This window comes from Esox lucius, chromosome 7 (genome assembly GCF_011004845.1).
Source record: "Esox lucius isolate fEsoLuc1 chromosome 7, fEsoLuc1.pri, whole genome shotgun sequence".
NCBI classification, from domain to species: domain Eukaryota; kingdom Metazoa; phylum Chordata; class Actinopteri; order Esociformes; family Esocidae; genus Esox; species Esox lucius.
Window position 1 is genome coordinate 44261153 of NC_047575.1, and position 24342 is coordinate 44285494.

Here is a 24342-nt window from a genome sequence, read left to right on the forward strand (position 1 = left end):
ACCAGTTCATCCATAATGTTTGCTGGCCTGTGCCTAGCTTCACTTATTATATTATTTTACAAAATGGCAAAAACCTCTTTGGTGTTGTTGAAAGTGAAGACCTATCAGAAAGGAGGAGAGAAGTTAGCATATGCTAAAGTAAATACAACTCTCTTGCCTTATGGTTGTGCCTTTCAGTTGGATCTCATTAAAACATATCTATAAACTGACATTAAAAAGTAGCTAATGGAAGGTCAAATAGACCCTTTATGTCCAGTCTCTCAGCTTTAGGACACTTTCACAAATGTCGGTGACTTGGGATTCAGTCCTACTGCAGAACGAGTGGGTGAAACAATCACTGCTGAAGTGATTCGACGGCTCTGAATGCCAAAACAATCAAAGCAGCATTGACTAAAAATAACTTATAACAAAATTAGAAATATATATAACTGATAGGCCTATGCTATGAAGCTAAGAAAAAACAATCAACCTCTTTTTTTACCTTGGTGGTAAATTGCTACTGTGGTGCATTATACTCACAGTAGCTTTTAAACAGGGGAGGTTGAATCCTGAATGCTGATTGGTTGATAGCCGTGGCAGATGAGGGGCACTGAGGGGTCACTTTTTTCCGCTGTAAATGTCTAGTTTATAGAGCAGTAATGCATCTTGGGGGTTTGTGCTAGTGGACAGGGGTCAGCAGTGGACAGGGGTCAGCAGTGGACAGGGGTCAGCATGGACAGGGGTCAGCATGGACACCCTGACTGGTCTGTGGCTACGCAGCCCCATACGCAACAAACTGCGATGCATCATGTATTCTGACACCTTTCTATCAGTACCAGCATTCACTTTTTCAGCAATTTGAGCTACAGTAGCTCATCTGTTGGATCCGACCACACGGGCCAGCCTTCGCTCCCCACATGCATCAAAGAGCCTTGGCCTCCCATGACCCTGTAGCCGAATCACAGCTTTTCCTTCCTTCGACCACTTTTGATAGGTACTGACCACTGCAGACCAGGAACACCCCACAAGGGCTTGCCCCTTTTTCCTGCTTCTAACACATCAACTTTGTGGACAGAATGTTCACTTGCTGCCTAATATATCCCACCCACTGACAGGTGCCATGGTAACTATATTATCAGTGTTAATCACTTCACCTGTCAGTGGCCATAATGTTATGGCTGATCTGTGTGTACCATGGTCTACAATGCTTATGCTACAATGCGTAGTATTCTGTAGTCACATTAATATAGCGAGGTTTACATGGGTATTGTTGTACATTTCATAGGCCCACTTTTGGTTGAGGCTCGACCATTTTGTATCACGTATCCCGTATGTTTGACCCACTAACAACTGTTTTTTTTTTTACCGACATGACGAAAAGGTGGGAGGAGTCAGGGGCGTTGAAAACAGTCTTCCATTATAGCTGCTGGGTTAGATTTAGTTTTTCTTTCTTTGTGCTCGCTTTCGTTTTTCTTTAAACTTTTTATGATTTAATTGCCTGTATAAAGCTGCATTAAATTATGTGGCCTTTCCTTTGTTATGTACTACAGTGCGACGAGATATACTGCAATATATTACTCACACTCCCTTTTGTTTGATGAATAATCTTGCTTTGGTAAACATGGAAGATTGAAACCTGAATATAGATGCGCCTGTCGTCGAAAACATTACCTGCAATTCGAAAGGAAGAGGTAAGAGCACTTGAGAAAAATAAGGGAAGAAAGATTACTGCAGCATCTGAGATGCAATAATTGACTTCAGCTGCAGCTGTTCGCTATCCCGCCCAGATTCTTTTTTTTTCTCCAAACAAATGCAGGTTTCAACGGCATATTCATTTATTTATAACTTTAATGTGCGGTAATGTTGCACAGAACGCAAAATCTTTAGAAGCAAAAAATGGCGTTTGTTGTTTACCAAAATGTAACGATGATTTCCTGTACACTAACCATCAATGGAGCGCTTTATGCGCTTGTCCAGTATTCAAAAATACTGAGCATGGACATATATTCTGGCTAGAGAATAGTTGTTTAGAATAGTGCATTCACTCTATCCGTATTAGAAATTTCGAAGTAAGCGCAAATGACTATGGTTAACTATTTGCGAGAAAAAGTGGTTTTGAGGCTATTTTGATTGTACACTTAAGTAATTCTCTGGTTTATAATGTTTTTATTTATTTTTATCAAATTGTGATCAGCTCCTATTAGTCTATTAACTGTAGGGGTTGAAGTTATTTCATACACAATCTGAAGGTCAAAGTTGTGTAGTCATGAACATTCCAAGAACGTGTGATGGATATGATATCAAATGTTTTCAAATAATACTGATTATATATTTGGAAAGTGTTAGCCATGCATTTTTGTATACTGATGGTGGTTGTAGTAGGTTCAAGTCCTTTTAAGAAAAATGTCCCCACATAGAGGCATACATGGCTGTTCATAAGAAGAAAATCACCGAAATTGATTTCTAGCTGATGAACTTTGTGATCCACGGGTTGGTCCCTCAGTTGGTGGAGAAGGCTGGCCAGCACCAACGTCGTCATGAAGAACCCGGGGCCTGCGGAGAACGAACGCTTGGTGGCTTTATTGGAGGATGCACTGGTCCGGGAGCTACGCCTCTGGAAAGTGCCAGTGTTCAAGGATGGACACATACAGGTATATAGCCTCATATTATGACTGGGCCTAATGTTTGGAACAAAGTCGGACACGTCCGCCAGACGCCTCCGCAAAGCTGCTGACATTGTCACCGTTCCGCAGGGTACTGACATTACCCCGTTCCAAGTCCACGATGTGATCCTATGGCTGGGAGACATGGGCAAGCTCTTCAACTTCTGCCAGGAAACATTCGCCCTTGGAGTCTGTGTTTTGAATAGACTGCTAGCAACAGTGAAGGTGTGCTTCTCCTCCCAGTTCTTGCCAAAGAATCACAGTTTCCTTTGTGATTATCAGTGGAAGTGCTAAGTCACATTCTGTTTCAGGCCCAGCCCAAATACCTGAAGTGTATCGCCTTCACCTCTCTGATCCTTTCGGCAAAAATCAACGAGGAGGATGAGGTAAGGAATTGAACTCCCGGAGGTTTATCGTAAACATCCAACATGCCTGAAAGCGGTGAACATAGAACAAGGGTGTATTGTTTCTTATGATCAAAATATAACACAATGTCATTTCAATACAACACGTTTATTGGCTTCTTGCTGATCTCAGGTGATCGGGTCAGTCAAGGACCTCGTCGTACAGAGTGGATGCAACTTTTCCACAGCCGAGATTCTCCGCATGGAGAGGATCATGCTAGATAAGCTGCACTGGGACCTGTACACCGCAACACCAATCGACTTTGTTTACATCGTAAGTAGGCAACCAGTTGACATGTCTTTATAGCTTTGACGTGCTAAAACACTGCAGTTCAAAAGCACCAGGGAACACATGCTTCACCTTGTTCACCGATGGCTGTTGTTAAACCTCTCCCCAGTGCAGTATTGGTCTCAGAAATAGTGCATTGATTTGACTTGTGCTCACCCCTGTAGTATGTCTCTGACCTGACACCATTGGCAAGCTGTCATTTAAAACACAGGGATTAAGTGCCATGTATATAATGGATCAGGCCAAGGCACTTTTCTAACTATAACTGTACCTTCAGCGGTAAAGAAGAATTAAAAACCTGTTAGCAAGGGCAGAGGCATTTCATAGAATTTGTGTAAACCACACCCTTAACAAAAAGGATATCCTAGATGAATTGGAATCTGACCATGCTGCTGTCAGGTATGTACATTTAGTCATATTCCATTCCTTTCTGTTTCATATTATGGCACACTGGAGTTTGATATTGGAATCAATAGTTTGTTCTACACACCACAAAGTAAAAGTTAAATAAGCATTAAATATAAATGGCAATACTTTTGTCCATTGCTCTAGTTGTATTAATTGTAATGTTAAATCATGCTTAATTTGAATAAAAGAAACCACAAACCTTGGATGGTTTACTTTGGAACCGAATTCTGTGTGTGAATTGCAGTGTTTAGCATTATTTAACACCAGGGTGAATTATGGAATTTCCTCACTAAATAAGAACCAGATTGTGCTGAAGAAACCTTTGATCTCTGCATTTACTTTTGTTGATTTATACTGTAGTAATGTAATCCAAAATATCTATTCCATAGCTCACAATAGTTGATTTTTTTTTTTAAATACAAGTAGAATTAGAAAAACTACTTCTAATGAAATAAAAATACATTTCCTCTCAATTTTCAAATAAATACTTTCTGATAATAAGTACATCTCACAATTACATTCCCCTGTAAATGTAACTTGCACTAAACAACTTAGTGTGGTCATATCAAGTCAACAACAGTTACTATCTATAGAAATATTGTCACATGCTTTCCACCCTAACGCATTTGTATGATTTGAGCGGTGGAGTCATCGATTAGCTCTGTCATTTCCTCTAGATAATGTTAAATCGCAACCTGAAATTAACTTTTTTAACGTTTGCTCAGACAACATGGCTTAATAGTTTGCTAAAGAGCAGAGACGTACAAAAGCAGACGTATACACTATATATTTTTTTTGGGCTACTGAAAGACATGAGTAGCCCCTGAAGTAGATTTTACAGTAACAGTCTCAAAACGGGGAGACAGACAAGCACTGCACACAGCAAAGAGGTCATCACACCCCAGGTAAGTGGGGGGCGGGCAGGGGAGGGGTTTACTATGAGAACACTCTTGTGGTAACGTCTGGCAAAGAGAAGTTGTCCGCTGTGAATTGGTGATGAATGACTAAACAGTGGATGTGTATTCATTTTGGTCTCCATGTTCTTGTATCGTCATGGTGATTTGCAGTTTCACGGCCTGTTGATCTCGGGCCATCCCCACCTTCCGTCCTTGGGCGCCCAGACTCAGAAGAGGCCCTGCCTCCAGGTGGCGCTGTGGACCAGGCAGGTGCAGCACTGCATGGCCTGCCACCAGCTGTCACAGTTCAAAGGCTCCACGCTGGCCTTGGCCATCATCACCTTGGAGTTGGAGAGACTCACACCGGACTGGTTCTCCGTCTTCACTGACCTGTTGAAGAGGGCACAGGTAAGACACAGTGCCTCCCGTCGGGGCTGATGCCCCTCCCACTTAAAAAAAAAACAAAAAAAACTAATCAATCAATTAATCACATTTATTTATAAAGCCCTTTTTACAACAACAGTTGTCACAAAAACACCCAGCCTTAAACCCCAAGGAGCAAACAACAGTAGTGTTGGATTTCAGTGGCTAGGAAAAACTCCCTAAGAAGGCCGACGTTTAGGAAGAAACCTAGAGAGGAACCAGGCTCAGAGGGGTGACCAGTCCTCTTCTGGCTGTGCTGGGTGAAATATTAAGAGTCCAATTGGAATATTTAATAAATGCATGTGAACTAAATCCAGAGTCTATTTAAACTTAGACCCGGTCAGAAGCATGACCAGATGGACAAGGACAGGGACAACATGGGGGAGGGAGGAGGTGTCAGCACAGTGGCAGCTGAAATTGTCAGGCATCGTCTTGATCTGCAACACAACCAGGAGGACTTTGGACAGGGACAGCAATGGGCCCCCAAAACCAGGAACTCCACAGGTGTGGACCAGGACCTCATGTCCTCCTAAAGTTTAAAACGGGAGGAGACTGGGAAAATTCAGAAAATGCATTCCTCATATCAACAACGATGTATAGTGGGGAAGGAGAACTGACCCTACTCCCCCAGCACAATAATATAGCAGCGTAACACCTTGGGACTGAGACGGGGGGGGGGGGGTCCGGCGACACTGTGGCCCTACCGGGGGAGGCCCCGGATAGGGCCCAACAGGCAGGAAATCAATCCACCCACATTGCCAAGCATCAACCAAAGGGACACCCACCAACCGCGTGTGTCTACTCTGTGACCGAGCCGGTGCTTTAAGTTGTGTTGTGCTCTGCATGGCACCGCAGTGAAGCCACAGAGATCATTGTGGACCCAAGACACATGGCCTGTTAGCGTCCTAACAGACAGAGAACATGTATCCCAGGTTATCAGGCTAATGGCTTCCTTTCCCAGGCGCTCAGATTATTAAAATGTCGGCTGTACATTGAACACTGGTTGTTTTCCCAGTTACTTGATTTTTGGACTATAATTTGTACTCGTAGACATTCTCATCTTAGTTTTATATGAATTACTTAAATAGGGTGCATTATTTAATGGCCGAGGTGCATGCAATTCACTGCACCCAAATCTGCTGCAATGCATATTTCACCATTAAGTCTTTAAACCTGTAGAGGTTGGTCAGAGGTGCATTATGTGTTTGGTTCCTTGTTGTTAATATACTCAATGTTTAGTTTTTAACATGGAGCCCACAAAATAATTGTTTTATTAAACACGTGAGGAAATCATAGTTTGTTTTTCTGTTCCAGATTCCGAGCACGGAGTTCATCCACTGCAAAGAAGTGGTGGACGAATACCTTTCCAGCCTTGAATTCTCCGTTCCACCCAACGCAGTATACATCTTTGACAGCACCAACATGGGCAAGCTTCAGGAGGAGATGTCCTGGGGCCTCACAGGCAGACTGGGACCCAGGCAGACCAGGAGTGGCAAGGGGAGTCGAGGGGAGGGAGACGCAGACGAGTTCTATGATGGTTTCAGGTGCCTGTACAATGAGGGGTTGGCTCTAGAAGTTAGTGGAGACGGCGATACAGTTTCAGGCTTCCACGAGGCCCACCAGAAGAATGTCTCCCCCTGCCCGCCTCTCCACCCAGCAGTGAGCTAATATCCTGTTGGACTGAACATGTCTGTCTGGGGGGGGGGGGGTTATTTTGTTTAGAGTGAGGACCAAGAATACCTTGTCAGGAACTTGGTGCTGCCTCTTCCATGACCTATACAGCACTTTGAAATTTAGAGGAGCTTTTTATATGCATAATTTTATAATTATATTTTTTTTGGACAAATGTATTTGTTTTTACTTTGTACTAAAATGTGTTTGTTAAAACTAATGTTCTGTTGACTTCCAAACAATTTCACTAGCTATAGCTATTTTTACAAAATGCTTTAATTACAAATGACAGTGCTGCAAAGACATTTTCATTTAAAAGTAGGTGAATGTCATAAGCAATGTGTAGAACAGTTCTAATGTGCCTCTTTACCACTTCCATTGAACTGAAGTGTTATAGTCCTTCACAACTTGTTTTTGGGTTACAGTGAAGTATTGTAATGCTTTCAACTGTGAATTAACTTTTGTTGTGAACCATTTTCTGTTGTTGATGTTACGCTGTTTTCCAAAGTAAAACGTGTAAAGATTTCTCTGGTTGTTTCAGAAAAGGCAGCTGTTACTTTGTTGTACCCAGAATAAAGCTACTGTGTAACAGAAAAACCTTCCATTCTATGACCACTTCCTCTTTGTAACATAAATGTATTTAAAACCTTCAGGATGTTTTCAAACCAGTTCACTTTCCACATTGTGTTGTAGATAAAATTAATATTTTTTGCCAACCTACCCACAATACCCCAAAATGTCAAAGCAAAATTGTTTTTCAATGTGTTCTGAGTAAATACAAAAGTGGAAGTCTCCTCTACATAAGTATTTAGACTCCGATGCATCCTGTTCTTTAATCTCAATTGAACCTTTCCTCTAGAACTTGATTGGAATCCACCTTTGGCAAATTCAATTGATTTAGAAAAGCGTGCACACACAAGGTCCCACACAGTGCATGTCAAAGCAAAGTGTCCAGTGAACTCATACTTCCCAGATGGCAGATATCTTATGTTATGTAATAAAATAAAATACATAGTATTAAAAGTTCAGGAGCACAATGTTCTCCATCATTGTAAAGTTTGCAACCCTCCTAGTCTTCCTGGAGCAGGCCACCTGCCTTAACTAAGTAACCGGTGATACAGGCATTGGTCAGGAAGGTGATGAACCCAGTGGCCACTGATTGTTTCTGCAAAGATGGGGGAAACTGACAGGACAACCAAATATGCGCCAATCCAGGCCTTTATGTAGGAGTTTGAGAGCATGGTGTGACCAAAATCTGACAGACAAGGTACCTCTCGTCACAAGACAAATACCACTCCTATGGTGACGGATGGAGGAGCGTCATGCTGTGGGGAGGCTTTTCAGCCGCAGGGACTTGGGGACTGGTCAGGTTTGGTCTGGCTTTTCAGCCGCAGGGACTTGGGGACTGGTCAGGTTTGGTCAGGCTTTTCAGCCGCAGGGACTTGGGGACTGGTCAGGTTTGGCCAGGCTTTTCAGCCGCAGGGACTTGGGGACTGGTCAGGTTTGGCCAGGCTTTTCAGCCACAGGGACTTGGGGACTGGTCAGGTTTGGTCTGGCTTTTCAGCCACAGGGACTTGGGGACTGGTCAGGTTTGGTCTGGCTTTTCAGCCACGGGGACTTGGGGACTGGTCAGGTTTGGTCTGGCTTTTCAGCCGCAGGGACTTGGGGACTGGTCAGGTTTGGTCAGGCTTTTCAGCCACAGGGACTTGGGGACTGGTCAGGTTTGGTCAGGCTTTTCAGCCGCAGGGACTTGGGGACTGGTCAGGTTTGGCCAGGCTTTTCAGCCGCAGGGACTTGGGGACTGGTCAGGTTTGGTCTGGCTTTTCAGCCGCAGGGACTTGGGGACTGGTCAGGTTTGGTCTGGCTTTTCAGCCGCAGGGACTTGGGGACTGGTCAGGTTTGGTCTGGCTTTTCTGCTGCAGGGACTTGGGGACTGGTCAGGTTTGAGTGAAGGATGAATAGAGCAAAATACAGAGGTCCTTAAAGCAAACCTGATCCATAGCACAAACTGGGGCAAAGTTTCAGCTGTCAGCTCCACGACCCAAAGCACACAAGACGTCACCAGAGTAGCTTCAGGACAAGTATGCAAAGTTCCTTGAGTGGCCCAGCCACATCCCATTAAACATCTGTGGGGAGACCTGAAGATCACAATTCACCGTTGCTCCCCATCCAATCTGAGCTCGGCTTCAGAAACTCTACAAAAAGGAATGTCAGAAACTGACCAAATCCAGGTGAGCAACGCTGGTGGAGGCATACCCAAGAACACTTGAAGCAGTAATAGCTGCCAAGGTTACGTCTTCAACACTTAACAAACGGTGTGAATACTTAAGTACAGTTCATTTTCAACAGACACAAATGACAAAAAGTGTATTTTCATGTTATTAAGGGGTATTGTGTTTAAATGAATGGCAGAAAAATATTATTCTAATTTCTGACTATAAAAATGTGAAATGGTCTAAATACTTTCCAAAGCCACTGTAAATTCAGCCTCTAGGAAATGATTGATGTTAAAATCTTTGAAAACTGCCCTGATCTGTACATTGGAACCTGGCCATTTCAATGGGATGAATTTCCCCATAACGTCACTTCATAGTTAGTAGACTGAAGCCAATTGAATGATGCAGCAAACATAAACACTTCTCTTAGTAAAAGGCCTCATAAATAATCTCTCATAAGGAAGTGATTAAGGGACAGTCTTTTTTGAGGACAGCACTTTCTAATAGCTTTCACCATCTACATTTAAACCAAATTCAGAACTGGGACACCAAGTGAAGGTAAGGAATTAGCAGGTAAAAATACCTTTCTGCCCACTAGTACCGGAGCTGAACTACTGTGTAGAACGGTCCTTGGCAAGAGGACTCTGTTCTTCCGTCCCATACAATTGTAGAACCGCACAACGTCACCAGACTGCTGACTACGATATCACACTGCTGATTTCACAGCAACTTCCTTTTCATTGCTTTATACTTGCAGAGGGCCCATTTCATAACAGGAAACATTCATGTTAGAAACATGGGCCTACTCAAATGTAGGGCTGCCAGGTGCCCTCAGTTAAGCTATAAACTTAAGTTGTTGCAGTGGTTCCCAGTGGGCACCCATAGTATTTCTAGTTTTCTAGTCTGCCTGGTAGTTAATTGCGTTCACCTGCTGTCCCAGGTCTGAATCTGTCCCTATTCAGGGGGCTTGAGTGAAAAGCAGTAGACCTCTAGGTCACAAGCCCTGGGTTCAGAACTAATGAACTGCTGTACACGCTGCCCGACACTGGTGTATCAAGGGAAAGGATCAAAGGGAGCATTGAGGTTTATGCAAAGCAACCAACAGCTACCGTGTGGCTTGTCCACTGACCTACACACTAGAGGTGAATAAATAATGTGATGGGGAGACGTTCAAGGTGAGCTTTTGCATTTATTTCGAAACGAAAGGGAGTACATCTTCTGTCCTGGTTTTTGATGTAAACATTTCTATTGTGAGTCCAGGCCACTTAGTTTCTGCTGTGTATATGGGGCCACGTAAACTTTAACACCACTCACGTCAATGGCTTACGGTACACGGTTAATGGTACATCACAATTTAACAACAAACAGCATTGTGTTCTTTATCATACACTTAAAACTAGTACACTTTGCATATCTGCATTTTTAATAAAGCCAAGGAAGCTCCGAAAATATTCACATACAGGTTTCTGGATTAATATAAAACAGCACCAGAATGCATTGCATATTTGTATGACTTAAGACTAGTTTACTAAATGCCTAGACATACGCGTTGGCAAAAATATAAATATTACAGCTACTGTACTGAAATCAGCTACATTAATACTAAGCATTAATTAAGGTCTGGCCTAGTTTGGCTCAGCATTCAGACCAGTTATGAGGTGTGTGGCCATTGTCTTATTTAATCTGCCCGTTATGTAGAGGGAGTAGCATGGCGTAGGCATGACATCACCTGATGTACGACAATGAACTATGTGGCTGGTGAGTCCAATCCTCCTGCACTACAAGTGAATACTGACCCATTAACATCACATTACCTGACAACATGGGAGAACAAGGTGATATGTTAGTACCAGAAATCATTGATTATCGAAAGTCCACCATTTGCTGTGCCTCCGGTCTTAAAATCAGCAATGGTGTGGAAAACACATCGGTAAGTCTCAAAACTAGAAAAACACAAAACCAAAACAAAATGTATAAAAATGTGTCCCAAATCATAACATGAATGATCCTAGAAGAAGGGAATGGCCACTGTCAGCATGTCAGCCCTCTGACTCTGTCCATCAGTGTCTTTGGTCCGTGTACGCACGTCATGAAGGAATGTCAAAACAGAAACGTTGATGTCGCTATGGAGATGGAAGACAAGTCCACGGTTGGCTTCACAGACTGGCCCCATAAATTAACTGGAAAAAAAAAAAAGACAAACAAAATGACAAAACAGTGACAAAAGAAAATTAATGGAAACACACTGAGGTCTGAAATGATGATATTCATATACATACCATGTTCAGATTCTTTCAGAAAAATGTATGACTTCATGAAGATAAAGTATAATGAAAGTGAAGGAAAAAGACAGACAGAAAAAAATTGAAGAAGATAAAAATGTCAGAGAAAATGTACGGATTGTGCCTCAGACAATCACAAATTCATTACAGCAGAATAAATGAAGGGGTGGTCATTCTCAGAAACATCAGAGGAGGGAGCTGTTCTGTAGATTACTCATAGAAAATGCTACTTTAAATGTAGAGTTGCAACACAAAAATGTGTCACGATTAAAGTGCTCAACTACAAAGTCCCCTGGACTTCACAAATAAGGTAAAACCTCAAGAATTCTCTGGAACAATTGCATTTTTAACAGTAACCAAAACCGCAACTAACATAACTGCCAATGCAAAATGTGTCCACTAGATGGAGTCAGTTGAATTTAAAAAAGGTTATCTGACTGGCTCACAAAGAACTGGCCTGCTAGCCACTATGAGGAATTTTCTATGCGTTTGCTCATATTCATATTCAGAGTCTACATCGGTGTACAATCAACACTCCACCCTGGTATGGAGTTTGTGGGGAGACGTCCATTATAAGTGCATAGACTCATTTCAGCATAGCTTTAAATCACTCCTATTTAGGGACAAAACGACATCAGCGCTAAATCTAGGGTAAGAGAAGCTACGTTTCGGAAAGAACAAAAGAAAAGACGGAGGGCGATATGAAAGGGAAGTGCTTACTTTTTCTTGTCCTTGTCCTTCTTGACTGGCTGGGCTAAGGACAACGTCTCAGCTGCCACCTTCCTGCGGTTGAAAGCATTCATTTCCTCCTCCAAGTCCCGCCTCTTCTCCTCCACCTTCCGCTTCTCTTCCTGGTGCATGTGCTTCAGCTGCTCAAACTTGCTGTGCAGCTGATAGAGGGGGAGGGATGAGACGTTGATAGAGGGGGAGTGATGAGACGACCAGGCCAACAGAGAAAAACGTAAGGATCCACAATCACTTTGCACAGGTATACATGTTGCATTTGACTGTGAGCTGGAGTCGCCGTAAACACTCTCCATACCACGACAACATCAGGCTCAACACGTTCACACGTTCACACGATCAGGTTCTACAGAAGATAAATCACTTCCTGAAACACTTCACACCCCCACCTCTCTCTCCTTCTCCTTCAGCTCTGCCTCAGTCTCCTTCACTTTGTTGACAAACATCTGTCTCATCTCCTCCTCCTTCTTCTGCAAGTCTCCCATGAACTCCTTCCTCTTGGCCTCGTAGGTCTCCTGGAGGCTGTGGACGGAAAGGAGAAGTGAGATACTGCATCACAGACTAGCTAAACCACAGGAATTACCGCATTTAATGGCTTGCAGAAAATGTGTCTTTAAATAATGAACAGGTCTGCTTCCCACTAACACACACTATGGCCGACTGTATCGTACATTTCTGCATTAGTATGTTATGAGCCTCGTGGGCGGACCTGAATGGCTGACAGTCCGGGTCTGTGTCTTTGAAGCCCATCTCCTCCAGTTTGCAGCGTCGGTACAGTTCGTAGTGCCGGCTGTGGGTCTGTTCTCTCAGGTCCTCCATGTTGACCCGGATCAGCATCTCACGCAGCTTCACAAAGTCACAGTGGCTCTCATTCTCCACTGGAGCAAGGGGACAACATGGAGAGGATGCAACATCAGACCGACGTCAATGAGGTCCATGATGACCGACTGGGAGTGACCACATGAAACTGGAACCCTTTTTCTACATTTATTCGTTTACTTCCAAATAAGAATACTTAAACAATGCACCGATATGCTCTCAATGAGAGTCAATTAACGAAATCAAATGTTTTCCGAGTTCATTGGGTCCACATTCTGGAGATCCTACAATCTCTTACAGTTTTTCTGAATTGCTAAAACACTAAACCCCATTATCTGAACCAAATTATCAGTGGCCTAAACACATTTGTCGAATCAGTCACACTTTTGGTAAAAAATTAATTCTGGCAGTTAGACACCATTTGCAAATTGCATTCACTCGGTTTGCAACACTCTAAACAGATTCTTGCTCACTAAATCACATTTCACACTTGTGATGCACTGGTGTCGCAAAATGGTAAACACAGGCATCAAAAGTTAGACAACTACAACGCTGTCATCGTTTACACACAATGGCTCAAAATAGTTCACACTTGTTTCTAAGGATGTGATCAAACCAATTGTTCAGAATATAACTCAGTTCAGAGTACACAGTTGGCACAGGTCTGAGGCAGAGGAGAAGAGTACGTGTCAGAGGTGGTGGACGAGGAGGAAGAGTCCTCTGGCCGGACCCAGCACACAGACATGATGCTGAGGCAGAATTAATCCCTCACTGACTTAGATTTTGCACAACATTTCTGAGTTTATTTTAATGTGCTTTTCATTTAGTTTTCTTTGGTCATTGGGCTTTTGCAGTGGACTACTGTATTTTATGCCACTGCTGAATATACAGACATTCAAAACTGTATTACTTGTATTATTGTGATTATCATACTTTTTATTATTGCAAAATACATTTAATATTAAAATGTTGTATTTTTTGTAGTGTCTAATGAATGCTGTGTAGTGTTCATATATTGACTGGCTGTGTGTTTAATCTGAAAGCATTGTTTGATTTTGAGAACAGATTAAATGGTTTTGAGGCGAGTGTTCGATTTCGACAGAAGAATCAGGGGTTTTGTGAATGTAGATTCACAAGATTTGGTTCTGTTTAAAGTTTTGAGAAAATGGGTGAAGGTTTCAAGAAATATGTCTTAGCAATTGTGAAAAACTGTAATGATGCTGTACTAGTAGCATACATTACATTTCTAATTCCAGGAAGAAGTACATTGGAGGGCAAATGTCCCGATCTTTGACTCTCCTGAGCCTGCAGAGACTTGCTGAAACCAGACAAGGCTCTTGAGTACCATATTTTCATTAGCTTTCACGCTCTACTAAATCCTGAGAGAAAAACAGTTCTCATGCATTGCATCTTGTGGACTGGAGCAGGAAGCATTTCCTGCTTTTCAGACCTGTGTAAGTGGTGAGCACAAAGTTGCTAGAGCGTTGAGCCAGTAACAAATAGGTCACTGGTTCGAATCCACAGGCCAACAAGATAAAAATAAATAGAAAATATATATATATAAGTCAGTATGGATAAAATAATGTGCCAATTGACTAAAATGTAAAAGACGACAAAACGCTTGGCCGCCACTGCTACAGTTTTATACTCTGGGATATAGTGGAATTAAAGATCAACACCAGCTGTGAGCGCTTTTCCTGATGTAAGGACGCTGGTAAAAATAGTGCCAATTAGCACAGCATTTAGCATGAAACAAGGCCGCCTTCCACATCAGTCACTACACAGCGTGAGGTTAAAACATTCGTCAGTGCACAGAGAATGGGAAAATACTAAGAGAAAACACACACACACACAAAAAAAAAAAAGGGTAATGGAGAGGAAAAATGGCTGACGACATCTGGCATCTAGATACCTCTGTGGTGAACTCTCCCCTGAGACCAGGGGCGTGATTACCTGACCCCTGCACAAAGCCCCTGGGAAGCCCAAAGCATCCAGGGGCAGTGAGTCACATGACACACGTTCTGCACAGAAATACTTAGAAGGTAAGAAATACCAGCAGCCTGCTTTCCGTCATAACGGACCACTGTGTTCACCGATAACAGCAGCGAGATCCCAGGACCAGATTAGAAAAAGCCTTCAAATATAATTTAGTTTTAATCACGAGGCTTTTCCGCGCATCAGGGTTTACATTCCACACAGGAAAGCGTTTGTGATTAAGACTGTTGCTACCATGAGGGGTGTGAATCTTAAGATTTAAGACCGTTTTATCTCTAAGCGACAGAGATACGATCAAGTTAACACAATATGATTAACTTTGTTTTCCGCCCAGCCTGGTGTTTATCGCCAGACTGATGGGAATGCTCTCATACGAGGGAGGCTCTACAAATATCCCCTGCCCTGGGAGGTTTGGGGAATGGACACAACGCATGGGGGATAATGGACAGGCCATTCAGCATCAAACTCCCAGCTGGGTTTAACCATTCCCACAGCAGAGCTCTGCGAGATGGTCACGTCACAACGGTTAGCCTCCCTGTCGACTGTGAACACAAAGCAAACCATGTAGCAGAGTCCCGGTGGTAAAACTCCATGGCTCGGTCCACGCCAGGTCTCTGTCCGAGGCGAGAGGTACCCACCTTGCACTACTCCCCAGGGGTACTGCCTGGCCCTCACCGTTTTGTTCCCAACTTTGACCTCCTCGATGCTCCCCACCACAGCAAACGGGAGGTGCGCCTGGAAAAATAGATAGGTCAAAAAGGTCACAGGTTTGACCAGATGCTGCCTTCAAACAATGCCAGTCTGTCACACAGGCTCCACTTCCTTCCTTACAGGATAGCCAACATTTTTACTGAGCAGGTCTAACTACTTAGAGAGACGAAAATGAAAGAGAAAAACACAGACAGGAGAAACGATACTGGAATTTCAAAGGGGCAATCAGCAGTTGCTTCATCCATTTTGGGATGTATGAATTATGTACCAACACCAGTGATTCATTATGAACATATTTAACAAATACCTCATGACCTCCAACTGTTGCACCCCATCACAACCTCAAATAATAATCTCTGACTACAATAAGTGTGAATAGTGTAAATGTAAGGATAGTTCTACCCCTTGTCCTTCACTTTCTTTGAAGAACAATTTGTTAAGGTTTGAACGGCTAATCGGCACATTTAGAATAAAGGTTTGGTTAAACAACACTGTACACAGACCACACAAGAGTAACTCAAGCAGTGCTGACATAGGTTACCTCCGTGTTTAACATCTGGACAGCCATATCGAGCAGGCGTTCTGGCCCTGATTAAACATACGCTCCCTCATTGCTCACAGAATTATCCTAGCCAATGAGATCCTACATCATGATGTAAACATGTTTACCAAAGCAACCTCAAGAATTAAGTGGCAAACCGAAACTGGCAAAGGTCCCAGGGGTGAATGTCATCCTCCCAAAACCCAGAGCTCTAGCTCCCAAATGGTAGTCTGCTCCCGTTTTAGTGCACTTCTTTTAACCAGTATACTATGCGCATCCCAAATGCTGCTTTATTCCTTAATTATCACACTACTTCCATCCACAGACACTAGACAGCAGACGGGCCAGACCAGTGCTCCAGGTCTGACCAACCGATTGGCTCACCTCACCAAGGCAAAAACCAATGCCTAGCGGCCAATTCAGGTACATGATGGGATCTATAACAGTAGTGCCAATGTCTCAGTTCCTCACAGCTGGAGAAATGTTCAGATGGAGGACATTTCAACGGGAGGGAACTATGTGCAACTATTTAAACCCTGCATTCCTACACAGTGAGGGAAACACTCTGCATGTGGACGTGAGTGAGTGCACAGTGAGAGTGAGTGAGTGAGAGAGAGAGACAGAGAAAGAGAGACAGAGAGAGAGACTCACGTTCATGGAGGAGTTGATTTCGGTGACCGCGTCATCATCGGTGGGGAACTGGTAGATCTGCACACCGTTGCTCACCAGCTCGCTCATGATCTTGATCTTGAATTTATGGAGCTCACTCTTGGAGATCGTATCAGCTTTGGCTATGATGGGGATTATATTGACCTGAAGTAGAGAAAGAGCATTGTTCGGACCATTAACCATCTATTAGCTCGGGGTTAGTAGAACTTTAGACCAGCCACTATGGTTGAAACATCTTCACCACTGGTCTCGTAATTTGCAGTTAGTTCAAAAATCAATGTGTGATTAGTGAGCCTACCACATCAGGAAAAATACTGGGAATATTGCAAACAAGGCCTTGTGCAACCACAGAGTCGGGCTCAGTCAGACGCACACAGGAAAAAACAAACAAGAAACAAGACCAACTGAACAGAGACCAATCACATCTCGAAATAGACGGGAAAAATAAACAGAACGCGACAGCACAGCCCTGGCTCTTCAGATGCCTGGGACAATGTCAAGACGTCACACAGATTTAGTAACTGATGTCTCACATCAGCCTCAGGCTCTTTAGGGGGCAGTTTGTTGGGGGGCAGAGGAAGGATTTCTCCATAGAACCAGTCATCAGCAGACGTCAATGGTTGTTGGGCATAGTTGCCTCAGTCCATTGAGGTAAAACAGCTGAAGCGCTTCTTTTCCTGCCTCTAAACCAAACCACTTCACCATACTCTATTTCTGTCTCAGTTCACTCTGTGCTATGAGAATGTCACTGTTGCAGCTCGATGGCCTTTGGGTAAACATTGTAAGTCAAACACTATTGTCTGTCTGTGTAGAGAAATAAGAGGATTTATAGCTGGCTCTGTGTCTCCAGGAAAAAGGCTGATTTCTGACAGCCCAGTGAGAGTGTGGGCCATGCTGAAGGGGAGTTTTGGCTGCTGTACAATACCATCTGCTTGATGTGTCAGAGTCACCGAAAACCAACAAGCCTCTTCACCACTCCTAGAACAGGTTTATAGACTACAGGCTGGATAGAGCATTTCTATATCGTTGTATTGACTAGGCCTGATGTTTGTACTGCGGTGGTAGGTCTGTCTCATACTGAGCTTTTCACACATTTCACGCCCTCCACTTTGGGTCAATACAATTCAACTGCACTAGTAGATAGCTGTGGAATTCACCCTCGCTTCCTCTCATTCAGACTGCAAAGGTGGCAAGATAGCAGCCAATGGAAAGTGAAGCAGTAATCATTCATGTGTTTGTAATAAGCTGCGGCAAAAAATATAAATATATATTCTGCAGATGTTTACTGAACAAAGATCTTCACAGACGTAAGAAGTTACAACAACCAAACATTCACATAGTCTGCCGCATACACCGGGAATATCCTCCTGAAATCCAATTTAATTAAGGCTGATCCGGGAATGTTCCCTTTCAAATGCATTCTGGAGCCCCATCAAAAAAAACAAAGACCAGGCTACTCAACTGTGTGAAATCCACACCAATGTTAATGCTAAAGTGATGGCATTTCAGTAAAGGTCAAACAATGGGATGGTGTCAGTTCTGCGCCCACAAGGCTCTGGTGGTAGTGAACCTTTACCTTGCTGTCTAGTTTCTTCATGGTAACCAAATCCAGGGACTTCAGCGAGTGCCCCGTGGGAGCTATGAAGTACAGGCAGATGTGGATCCTCCCATCGTGATAGTTAAAGAGGGAGCGCTTGATTTTCAGCTCCTCCTGGAGGTAGTTTTCAAATTGCGTGTCAATATAGTCCACTATTGGTTTATAGCTGCAAAAAGAAAAGAAATGCAAATTTACTACGTGTTTGTGGTTTTAATTTAGACAAACTTAATTTGCGTCATCGCGTGTTCGTTACATTTTTGTGGATAAAGTTACCAGGAGGGATATCAAATCTCTGTGTACATGATTCAAGCGCCCAGCACTCACACATGGGATTTTGATAGTGTTATCATAAACACTAAAGTATTCAGAGGGAAATGTTCAATGTCACTGTTCAGTCTAGCATTTTTTCGATGACACAAGGCCATAAATCCCAAAGAAACAGTGAACCCCTGGCTATCTTGTGATGACACAGACCGTATGAGCCATCCTTGTGTCCATCATTCTAACTTGGGAGGGAAAATAAGTGATGCACAGGATTGCCAAGGACTTTTACGATCTTCAACCTTTCCCTCTAACATCTCTGTGCCATTTTCCCAGAATGCATCACTGACATTTAAAAGTCTGCTTGGGAAGCTTTGTTCCAGCAGCCTTTTCCCCCAAACGAGGAGCTATAGCCTGCCCCTCCCACTGAATCATCCAGAGGGCGTATGAGCCCTCACTGTGGAGGTCAGACAAACACTCCCACAGCTGAAGTTCAAACCAAGAATGTCCTCTTCATTATTCCCACCACCCCAACTCTGGGTTGTGGGGGTCCGAATAATGACATTAGTTTGACCTGTCAATGACCTGACCTAGGCAACATAGGCAATATTATTTTTAAAAGGACAACAGAATTCCAAAGTCTCATGTTCTTATAATCAGGCTCTTCATGGTCATGGGTAGCTTGTAGCAGTAGTAAGGACGGAGTAGAGGCAGTGGAAATGCACAGGGGTAGCTTGTAGCAGTAGTAAGGACGGAGTAGAGGCAGTGTAAATGCACAGGGCTCTGGCTGGGCAGGGACACGGAAGCAGATGGTTTCAGAGGACAGAGTGTCAACCACTCGACCAGTCCATATTATTTGGCCTAATCAACCACGTCTCCCCTCCCGAATTTCCTGAACCAATCTGCAATGTCCTCGACGGGACTCGGGGCCCTCCCTGTGGGTGTGCCGCCACCGAGATTCAAACTCCGGGTTTGGTGTCTGACTGGACACCAAAATGAACCCGCTGTGAGAAGCATAACGAGGCACACTGCCAACGCGTCAACTGATGACCACCTGAAGAAAAAAGGGATTTTGTCCGCAGCTTACCTCTCCTCTTTGTTGATCTGATCGCCAAACCCCACCGTGTCAACGATGGTCAGCTTTAGGTGGACACTGCTCTCCTGGAGGTCGTATGTTCTCGGCCGCATGCACACCCCATTCTGGTAGTGGCTGGCCTCTTCGTTCTCAAACATTGTGTTAAAAAGCGTGTTCATTAAGGTTGACTTCCCAATACCCGTTTCCCCTAGGAGACGAGGGAGGGAGAACGCTGTTAGATCTCAGAAACTCTGCACAGCAATCTGTATACGTTCATGTCCAGGTTAAAAAAATAACTGTGTCAGCAACCACATGGTACTGCACCCTACACAGTACACTCCATCTGGTGAAAACAACACTGTATAGGGAGTAAGGGGCCATTTGTAGGGGCCCAAGTAAATCTGTGATGTGGACAGAAACATAAAACCCAGTGGCCATTTTGAGCATGAACACTACAAAAATACCACCACCTGACACGCAGTTGACCATTTACACAAAGGGTTAATGTCATTTATTAAATGTTGTTGACTTGAAAGATCCAATGTTGTATTTCTTGAAAAAAACTCTACAGAAAAACAGGACGACTTGGATAGGGAACTCTACAAAAAGGCAAAACAACAATGAAACCTGGAAAAACTAAAATAATAAAAAACAATTACTTTGGAGGAAAATGCAAATAAGGCAAAAATAAATAAAGAGAATAAATAGAAACAGTAGCACTTTAAGTTGACTAGCATGTGGTTGGATACCCACCTACACAGAGGATGTTGAAGCAGAATCCCTGTGTCACTGATTTACTGACCAGCTGATCGGGAAGGCTGTCAAAACCAACATGACCGCCCAAGCTGAGGTTACGCTTTTCTTCATTCTGTGAGAATAAATGATTAAACAAATCAACTACGATGGCAATCTACATACAGGGAAATGCCCGGAGTGGAAATGTAGTACCACTGTAAATCCAGTTATATGAAATGCTAAGGCAACATTCAGTGTTTTCCCTGTTCATCGACAACGTCCTTATCATTCAGTCTTCTCACATGTAGCTAATCAAAAGCCTTAAATTACTCTGAAAAGGAGCTTTCATGAGCTTAAATTGGTGGACTAATCCTACAAACAGGAGGTGGTATCTCTGCATTGGGAAGGGACTAGATTCAGTAAGTAGACTACAACAAAACGATCATCCATGAAGGAAATTAGCCAATGCACACAACCCCATGTAAACAGCCCTTCTCTAACGATGGGGAGGGGGCGACCAAGATGGACCTCATTTCTTATCTGGCTCATATCCGTTGCACAGGGGCAGCAGAAAGGGGCCTTGAGATCAACGGGCAGCCAATCCATGCCTTGCTGGCTTTAGCCTTTTCCACTAAGGCTGCATATTTGGGGGCTGATGTCACCAGACAGCCTGAGACCTGAGATGAGCGGAACAGTCAAGCGTGGCGGAACCAATGTGCAATGGAGGGCCAAACGGGGAAGGCACGCACCAACCTGACCCAGTGCGTTGTCCCAAGGAAACTCCCACACTGTAGGCATGAGGCTGTGACAGTCGTGGAGTTTTGGATCACGGTTATTGCTCACCCAAATGGCTGTGGGCGCAGTAACCTTTTGACTAACAAAAACTCAGCATACACACACAAAACGTAAATATCGGTAAATATGTGGTCGGAGGTCCTTTCTAATTCCGTATTCTATGGTTTCAGCAATGAGCAACAAAGTTTTCTTAGATTGCAGATTCCAGGTTTCAGTGGAAAACACTTCCCATGCAAATCACTGAATCAAGAGGAAATAGCTGAGCATTTAGCAATGCACAGAAATATGTAGTCCAGTGAAGGTTGCCAAAGACTTCAGTGATCCTTTATGGGAATGTTTCCACAGCGCCTTGCTTCCTCTGTGACAATACATTACAGGAATTATTTTATGAAAAACTCAAACCCAACGAGTGACAAAGGAAACCTTCAGTACAATGAGTTGATTCCCATGCCCAGCTCAGTGAACTAACACAGCCCACTAATGACCCATTCCTTGTATCACAGAGACTCCCTCTCTACAGACACATGTAGATGGTAAAGGCTGTTGTCATCATATCACACCAGGCCTTCGTGGAGAGTAGAAGTCCATCTTTCCTTTTGATCAAACCCATGCATGGAGCTGTCTGTCTGGCAGCTGCTCTCCCTTCTGTCACACGCCTCTCTGCCCACCAGGAAAGACAAAGGCAGGACAGAGGAGACCGGAGGGGAGACAGTAGAGGCCATTTTACCAGATACACAGAAGCCTGCCAATCTGTAGGTCAGAAAATGTTTTGTTCCTGCCAAGTGAGACACAAAGCAGCACAGTTTCATACGGCGGGGCAGTATGAGGATATACGCACTAACTAGAAATCGCTCTGGATGGGAGCATCTGCTCAATGACTTAAATGTATGACACATCAGGTAGGAAGTGACAGGCCCTTAACTTCCTCCAGTGAATGTGAGGCACATACCGGGGGATAACGCTATCAACGTTCAGGGGGGCTTAGAGAAGTATGCCCTGTCCAGCTAGCGTTGTACTCTGTGGTAAATAAGTGTGATAAAGCTGTATGACGCATTCCTCCAGAGACTGGGTTTGAAACATCATGAGTATGCACAGCCAGACACTATTGAAACAATAACAGTATGAGTTTAACAAAGTACAGATTTCTTTATTTCTTAAAATGAATAAACAAAGTCATTATGAAAAATTTAAGACTGACTATAAAAATTAAGTTCCAATTCATTTTGTGGCAATAGAATTCATAAGCTTGGCTTCTGCCTCTGTTTTTATGCATGTTATGTAGTGCCAACGACCTGGCCAGTGTTCTCAGGGGCCAGAAAGCATCAAACCTGCTCCTACAGCTGTGAGGAATTCATTATATAATACAGGCTAAAACAGATCTCTGTATTAGAATACAATCAAATCGATTTACCCCTTGCAACTGCTGTTTCTCTGTTTTGACACATTGATTGTTTCGCATAGCTCTGTACACCACTGTGTGGTCAACCTATCCATGCAATGAGTGATACATCCCCCATATCAATAACAAGTTCAAATGAAAAGAGTGCCCTTTCAATAAATAGTCCCTTGGATTATTTTTAGATATTTTTTAAACATACATAGCTAACTAACTATTTGTGTTGCCATATTGCATCCCTACACTAACTTCTGCACAGATCAAACTCGGCTTGACCATTCTAAAATCGCAGTGGAACATTTCTAGTGTACCGTATCTACATGCAATTTGGGTGTTTTCTCAATAGACTTATCTATCTATAAATGTGAATTACCTTCTGTAGATTAAATGTTGTGACAAGTTGAGAAGGATTGGCTCCTCTGTTAATCTACTTATCCCAACAACTTGGTGCTTACTGTCCAATTCAACAACTCAAGAACAATCAACATGGATTGGACAAAAGTTAATCAAAACTGGGGATCTTTCGTTTTACTTAATGAAAAAAAAGGTTTCAAATCACCTTTGACATTATTTTGTGGCTGTTATATATGCGACCATAAGCTTGGGTTCCGAATGCCTTGTAACAGAAAGAACAGCCAAAAAATGTAAAGTGTTATAGAACAATGAATAACTAAGAAGAGAAATGAAAACAAAAGAAAAGGCATGTTCTGACTGAGTATACGGAATTACAAAACAGTAAAATGACACTTAAACATTATTTATTTTCCTTGAAATTATTACACCCAGACTGCATTGAGTAAATGGATCTTTCACAACGCAAATAAAAGTATGTCGATAAGCATAAGCACAATTTTAGACAACTTAAAGCACATGTCAAAGCTTTCTCAAAGCGCGCACAATATAATATAAAAACAATCAATGTCCAGAAAACACAATGTTGTTATTACATTGTAACAGATGTCGGTAGGCTAAACGTTTGACTTTTGGGAATTAGGAAAACTAAAATGTCCTGTATCAAACGGTAGTGGGCACGAATAAACAGCTGCATGGCGTAATAAGGAATTACACTAATGCACATTGCTATACAACGGCTGTGTAGCATAGTACCGGTACAGAAATAGCAATATGCCTCTACATGTAGTCAGATGCCATTCATTCAGAAATGTGTGAATAATAAATTAGCCATGTCCTGAACAGAACCCCATCAGGACCAACCAACCTAAACCCCTATTGAGAGAAATCACTTCCACCATCTCAGCTCACTACCGTAGTCCACATAACCCGCACGGACAATTGAAAAGTACCTTACATAGCTGCATAATACGTTGGGTTCATAGGCGGAGCATTTTATTGCTGTATACTTACAGAAAATATGTCTACGTCCGTAGCAGCCATGGTTAGGAATGTATGTTTTAATGCCGAGCTGGGCGAAAGGGAACTGCCCTCGTCTCACTCTCTCCGTAAGCTGACAGTGGAACAAGCTTGGTAGTGCTTCCAATATGGCCACTTCCTGGAAACTCCCATTTGGTTAATAGGAATGTCGTTTGAGCTACTCAAGCCAGGATTGCGCGCGGTAAATAATTAACGTTCATGAGGCTGTAATTAAATTATATTTGTCAATAAAAGAATAGTAGTAACATTGAATCATTTACGTTCACGCGTGCATCGACGTGAGAAGCCCATCTATAAGCTATCACTTCACAGGTTGCTGATGGGATTTGTAGTTTGCACTTTGCAGAGCTGTAGCATTTAAAGTCAACGTTTTATTTTGGT

At 43.1% G+C, this 24342-nt stretch overlaps 2 protein-coding genes across 4 annotated transcripts; one reads left to right on the forward strand and one right to left on the reverse strand.

Moving 5' to 3' along the window:
* The first annotated feature begins 1351 nt into the window (after positions 1-1351).
* Positions 1352-3968, forward strand: ccni2 (cyclin I family, member 2). Its single transcript, XM_034293230.1, has 5 exons — positions 1352-1670; positions 2483-2630; positions 2733-2867; positions 2954-3028; positions 3180-3968. The coding sequence occupies exons 2-5, from the start codon at positions 2517-2519 to the stop codon at positions 3351-3353; spliced, it is 498 nt and encodes a 165-aa protein (XP_034149121.1). The 5' UTR covers positions 1352-1670; positions 2483-2516; the 3' UTR covers positions 3354-3968.
* A 608-nt stretch (positions 3969-4576) lies between these two features.
* On the reverse strand, positions 4577-24253 carry sept8a (septin 8a). 3 transcript variants are annotated; one of them, XM_010871131.3, is made up of 11 exons: positions 23935-24252; positions 20397-20511; positions 19656-19851; positions 18287-18473; positions 16693-16854; positions 15428-15524; positions 12685-12853; positions 12365-12497; positions 11952-12121; positions 11229-11259; positions 10119-11129 (listed from the first exon to the last, which is right to left on the reverse strand). In XM_010871131.3, exons 1-10 carry the CDS (start codon positions 23962-23964, stop codon positions 11244-11246), a joined length of 1275 nt encoding a protein of 424 aa, XP_010869433.1. In that variant the 5' UTR covers positions 23965-24252; the 3' UTR covers positions 10119-11129; positions 11229-11243. The 3 variants fall into 3 exon arrangements, with proteins under 3 accessions (XP_012990174.1, XP_010869433.1, XP_010869434.1); XM_013134720.4 differs by lacking the exons at positions 10119-11129; positions 11229-11259 and adding an exon at positions 4577-5029 and having other exon boundaries at positions 23935-24253; XM_010871132.4 differs by lacking the exon at positions 11229-11259 and having other exon boundaries at positions 23935-24250.
* Positions 24254-24342: the final 89 nt, after the last annotated feature.

Coding starts and splice junctions, on each gene's coding strand:
- sept8a (XM_013134720.4), bottom strand. CDS start 23,964: ATGGCTGCTACGGACGTAGACATATTTTCT. Junction 12,854..15,427: donor CCCCTGGGGAGTAGTGCAAG/GTGGGTACCTCT, acceptor CCCTTGCTCCAG/TGGAGAATGAGAGCCACTGT. Junction 12,498..12,684: donor CCGGACTGTCAGCCATTCAG/GTCCGCCCACGA, acceptor TTCCGTCCACAG/CCTCCAGGAGACCTACGAGG.
- ccni2 (XM_034293230.1), top strand. CDS start 2,517: ATGAAGAACCCGGGGCCTGCGGAGAACGAACGCTTGGTGGCTTTATTG. Junction 2,868..2,953: donor GACTGCTAGCAACAGTGAAG/GTGTGCTTCTCC, acceptor ATTCTGTTTCAG/GCCCAGCCCAAATACCTGAA. Junction 3,029..3,179: donor AAATCAACGAGGAGGATGAG/GTAAGGAATTGA, acceptor TGCTGATCTCAG/GTGATCGGGTCAGTCAAGGA.